Genomic DNA, 6,000 nt, shown 5'->3' on the forward strand with positions numbered 1-6,000 from the left:
CAAGATTAATTGAGATTTATCCGTTAAAGATTTTTTTCTCGAATTGTAGACAGCTCATTTGTAAAGTTGTCGTTTCGGGTTAATTTTACAAAACGTTTCGTGGCGTATTCTAATCATGTTACGGTAAGAATTTTATTTTCGACGTTATCCTGATTTGCCAAAAACCATTATCGAGTTTCTGAAATGGCCGTCAGGGGCCGCAATAGCTATCTCGATTTTTAAAACCCAGTGTCTACAAAATTTTCAAATATTAACCATAGTTACAGTGAATAAAAATCTTATTTTTATTATTTTAAGTGAAAAAGAGTACGGAAAAACTAAAAAAAGGATATTTTTTTACAATACTTCGACGGGCACAAAATTACCCCAACAACTGACTTATTTTTATCAATTGTTTTAATTTAATTAATTTTATATTGCTCTTATTTATTATTTTTTAATACTCATTTAATTATATTTTTAAGTTGCACTGTATATAATTAGAATTTTTCTTTATTCCTAATTTCCATTATTTCGAATGATATTTTTTCAAATATTTTGCGCACCCGGTATGATGACGAAAATTGTAGCCCTCTATGCAGTTTAGGATAGTGTTTAAATCAAAATATCCCATTTTTTATAAATTATATGTTTACGGCTAATATTTTACCCACGAACACAGATTTTTTGGGCATTACAGACACACCGTGCATGTACAGGATGGTCTATACCTTATATTAGTAATCACGACATCGAGGAAAAAAAATAAATACAAAAAGTGTTTGACCCTAACTATATATTTTATTTATAGTATTTTTATGCATACAGGGTATTCTCTTGTGCTAGGTCGGTAATCAACCTTTTGAAATGGAATGCTATGAATATTTTTAAAAATTCTCATTATTAATATAAATAAATAATTAATTATAAAGTAAACTTTTCCGTTCTATTGTGAAAAAACAGACCTTTGGAGAAATGTTTTTTTTTACACTAGAAAAGTAAAATTGGTAATTTTTATTATTTATATATATATTGTTTATAAAGGGAAGTGGTTAATATTTAACATTTTGACCTATCAATGGAGAAAATATATTCTACAGAGTGGTCACAAATGACCATCAACAAATGTTTTTTGAGTTTGTTTAAATAGCAGGTTCGATTGAAAGAAATTGAGTTTTTAATTAGAAAAGTTTTTTTTTATTGTCATTTGTGACCACTCTGTATAATGTATTAAATTTATTATAACAGATAATTTATTATCATAGACTTGTCATAGCATTAAATATTAACAAATTGCATATTTTAATTTTGGTTTATGTAACAAACAAATTTTTCCAAAGACCTGTTCTCAGCAAAAAAATGGAAAAAGTTATTTTTTTTTTTAAACTCCAAAAAATCAAGGTAATAATTAGAAATAGAAGAATGTAAAGTTCTTATGGTCCAACACTTTTTGCATTCAATTTTTTCCCTCAGTGTCCTACTTACTGGGATAAAGTATAGCAGCATCCTGAATGAATCACCCTGTACATAACCCAAAAAATACCAAAAGTAAAGGTTCTTAGCCTGAATCTCTCACGTTTCCCTGTGAATAAATTTTGTCCAATAGCGGATATTGTTAAGATCTTTTAGAATTTTTCCCATAAACGACACACCCTGTATATTAAAAAACCAAATTAACAAACATTTTCAGAATTTTAATCTTTACTTTAGTCAGCAACCGGATTCAGGGAGGGTCGATCAACAGATTCTTCTACCACCAAGCTGGTTAAAGCTATAGTCAAAGGACAAGAAGAAGGCAAATTTACGACTGCAACATTCTGCGATATTACTAAATGGTTCGACTGTGTGAACCACTCGATTCGATTAAGAAAATTAAAATATTACAGTTTTAACATCTTGAGCCGAGGTCTATTTGGTTCATTTCTAGCTGAGGGAGAACAATACGGTGTTTATGACAATAAAATCTCTAATATATTACCAGTGAGAAATGTTGTTGTACAGGGCTCAGTAATGATACATACCCTCTTCTCATATACATCAACGACCTTCCTGAAGCCCTTTTAGATATTTATCTGGCTTTGTTTGGGGACGACACCATTTTCTCAATAAATAAAAAAAATCACTGAAGCACTTGCTGAAGCTAACTCTGAATTAACAAAATTTCTTTAACCGTCTCTCACAGGCACATCAACGAAGTGAATAATGGACAAATTTATTTAGACCCCAAACAAAATTGGTGTCACCACACAGTGGTGGCTAAACACTCTCAAAAAACATTTTTCTAATACGTAGCCTAAAGGGCACTGTGGTTTGTTACTTATTATTGACAACATATCATGTTCTAATTGGCTCCCACTTGCTGTATGGTCTGATAAAGTGGGGCCAAGCTCCCCGTTCAACAAGAGTCTTCGACCTACAATGGAGGGTAATTAGAATAATCACAAACTTCAAATACAGACAATATGTTCGATCTAAATCCTTACATTGCCAAGTGCTTATATACTTAACTGTCTAGTATACGCTTACGAGAGTCAAACACGGCATAGGGACAACTTCAGACCTGATTTCTTCCATTTTAATGCGAGTAGGCTAGGTTCAAACTACTACTGCATTAATTTTTTTTGATAAACTCAAGTCCGAGGCAAAACAACTCTTAATAAACAGATTCAAGAACTTAGTCATTTTTTTTTAAATAAAGGAATCCTTTAACAGCTTGAAGGAGATATTGATAATTATATCTAGTCAGATAAGTTTCCGTGATAATCTTCGTTCAGCTTTAATGTACGCCATAGCGCTTTATGCTTTATGCATTTTTCCATGTTATGTTTTATTGCATACATCTTCCATGTTTGTAACAATAACTGAAATGAAACGAAAACGAAATTAATAATTCGACAAGCGTGTGTGATAATGAAGTAAATATAAAAGTCATAGCTCTACAAGCTACCTACAGCATCGTTTAAACCAAGTAGCCATATGTTTCAAAATTTTTGATTTACGACTAATAATTTAATCCCGAAAAGAACAATTTTCAGGTTCTATTATATTTTCGTCCATAACTGGTAAACCCTGTATATAATCCACATAAGTCCCGGATGTCCCGCGAATATAATTGGTAAGTCCGAATTCTAAAGTTTATATGCGGTTATGGATTTCTACTTCCCGTGGTCTGAAATCGATAGCTACTATAGTTTTTAATATAACGGGAAATATCGTACTGTACTAGGGTGCTTCAAAAATTTTTTAAATTTTTTTTAGCTATTACCCACTCAAATGTTTCTTATATATAAAAAATCTTCACCAATAATGAGCCCTGTAGCTCAACTCTAAGGGGTCGCTATTTTTAATTTAGTTTGAAAAAATTATTTTTTTACTAAAATGAAATTTACGTATAATGTTCGCGATTTTTTACAAAAAAACAATTTATATTGTTAAAGTCGAGTGTTTAAGCTTTCCAAAACCGTATTAAAAGAATATTAATTACAGCCATTTAAAAAATACTAAATTTTGAACTTTTCAGAAATAGCTTTTAATAATTTTTTATCTACATAATTTCTGAAAATGTTTATCCTAATTAATAGTCAATGTTTTATTTCTATGGATTTTAAATTTTAAAATGGTTGTCGGTACGTAGAGTAGGTGGCAGCACCAATTACTTTAGATCATACGGTACAGTTGTCAAATTATCAGAGTCTTCAACATATATATTAAGAAATTATTGTGTCTTGTCATTCATTAAAGCTCTCAGTAATTTCAATGATTATCAGTAAAATGGCTGAAAAGATACTTTATTTGGTTGGTTTTTCATGTAGAAAATTAAGTAAACGAAAATTACCGAGTATAAGAAGAGTTTTATAATTTTATGAGTGATTCGTAATGTCATTAAAGTTTGGAAACCTACTGATATTGAACTACAGGGCTCATCTTTGGTGATTATTTTTTTTTATAACAGAAAGAAACATTTCAGACGGTAAGGGCTAAAAAAAAAATTTTTTAAGCACCCTACTCTATACACTATGTGGAAATGTTAAATACACAAGTTTTGTTATGCTCGATATGATCTTATTCAAGTCCATCTTTTCTTGGACCCGTGTAAATGTGGTTTTTAAATTTTTGAAAATACTTTCCCACCCCTTAGTTCAGCCAGTTTCAATGGTTTCAATACGTTAGAGATCTAAGATCTATACTTGTCCCAGATTTCAAATCGGTAGCTTCAAATTTCGGAAATTAATTGCGCCTCTTCATAGAAAAAAAAATATTTTTTTTCGGCCCTGATCATTTCATCATTTTCAAAAAATTCGATTTTATCGACAAGCTATTTGCGGTCAATTAGACACAATCGTGATTAAAAAAAAGATACTTTGACGGTCATAAAATAAGGACATAAAACATGCGTTGTGTTTTTTTCAGATAAATACACAAAATTTGTGTTCTTCGTGATCTTGGTACTTAGAAATCAAAAATTAAAATAAGTACTCAAACTTTTTCTCTTTTTAGTTCTCCAAGAATTCTTTTTGAAGTTATCCCTTGAATCCAGTCTAATTTTTTAGTCCATAATTTTCAAATCGAACAAACTAACTTAATGAAAAAATGATTGTATATGTCCAGTCTGTTATCCTGATATGCTAACACGAAACTCCTTTCTTTTCATGTAGCTCCGAGGATGACGATTCATCACACTCCTTCCCCACCCCAGGGTCTCACGAGCGGCAACGGATCCAGCAAAAGGAAACGTTCGTGGTCCAGGGCGGTCTTTAGCAATCTGCAGAGGAAAGGTTTGGAGAGGCGCTTTCAACTTCAAAAGTACATCACGAAACCAGATCGGCGGCAACTAGCCGCTACCTTAGGTAAGCTTGTTAAGTGATCCCAAGCTCACATTTTTTTGAAGGTTAAGGTGTCTTTATAACGTAACGCATATTTATAAACTAACAAAAGTATTGTAACGATAACACAATACATATAAAAATTCCGTTGTCACCTATAAATTTGTTTTATTACCTTTGGAAAATCATTATACAAGGTGATAGCCTGGTGTAAAAGAGACCTTTCGAAAAAATGCACATCTACCACTTTGTCAACATTGCCCTCTAACGTGTCGCATTTTTTTTAGGCCTCACCGACGCTCAAGTAAAAGTATGGTTTCAGAATAGAAGAATGAAGTGGAGGCACTCGAAGGAGAACTCAAAATCGGGGGAAAACAACGCCGACTCCTCCCAAGAAGAGCTCCAGATAGACGTCGACACTGTGAGCGACGACATTGACTGAACTTACTCGAAGAATCGAGATTTCGAGCATAAAGCCAAAAAGTACAAAAGTTATTCGAATTGTGTAAATATTAATTGATAACTTGATAAGAATAAGTTCTTCTGTTGTGTCGATTTTTTGTCCAAAATTCATGTGATAAAAATAAACAGTGTTGCAGGTGTTCTACTATTTCGTCATTGTTCGAAATTATTAAAGAGTCAATCTGAATGTAAAACAATGTGTTTCAAAGTTCCGAACCCAAATAAACGAGAAATAATCAGTCAGTTATATGGAAAGCAATATATCTTATTTGTTACAGGTTTTAGAAAAAAAATAATACGAAAGTTAAGACTAAAAGAAACAATTCAAAATTATTTTCCAATTTACAATGGAAATGAAACTCGTATATTTTTTAATGGAACTCCCTGTATATTATTGCATTAGTTGATACTCCTTTTTACACTCAATCACCCAACGGAGAGTTGTTATAGTCTATACCGTATTTTTGGTACTTAAGTAATGCTTGTCCATGACTTTCGACAAATAAACAATCACTCCAGTTCCAACTATATATTTCATAAAAGTGCCTTATAGTTTTTGATGAGACTGGCTAATAAACAACACTGAAAATTTTCTATCTATCATCACAGATTTAGAACATCAAAATGTAAATTATAGTTCTTCTGAAGGCCAACTAGAGCTTGGAACTTATTACCGCAGCCTAAATTTCTCAAAACAAATAACTATAAAAACAAAAAGGCAATAATTTCCATACAA

At 31.6% G+C, this 6,000-nt stretch overlaps 1 protein-coding gene across 1 annotated transcript in view; it reads left to right on the plus strand.

Annotated features, from left to right (window-relative positions):
* The window catches only part of LOC132704994 (H2.0-like homeobox protein), a 30,250-nt gene extending 24,855 nt beyond the window's left edge, over nucleotides 1–5,395 (plus strand). Inside the window, exons 3-4 of the mRNA XM_060675372.1 lie at nucleotides 4,635–4,826; nucleotides 5,090–5,395. Coding sequence (XP_060531355.1) covers nucleotides 4,635–4,826; nucleotides 5,090–5,244 — 347 coding nt within the window. The 3' untranslated portion in view covers nucleotides 5,245–5,395. The remainder of the gene's footprint in view (nucleotides 1–4,634; nucleotides 4,827–5,089) is intronic.
* The last annotated feature ends 605 nt before the right edge of the window (nucleotides 5,396–6,000 follow it).

The sequence above is a fragment of the Cylas formicarius genome, unplaced genomic scaffold (genome assembly GCF_029955315.1).
Source record: "Cylas formicarius isolate icCylForm1 unplaced genomic scaffold, icCylForm1.1 PGA_scaffold_7__23_contigs__length_41026272, whole genome shotgun sequence".
In the NCBI taxonomy this organism is placed as follows: domain Eukaryota; kingdom Metazoa; phylum Arthropoda; class Insecta; order Coleoptera; family Brentidae; genus Cylas; species Cylas formicarius.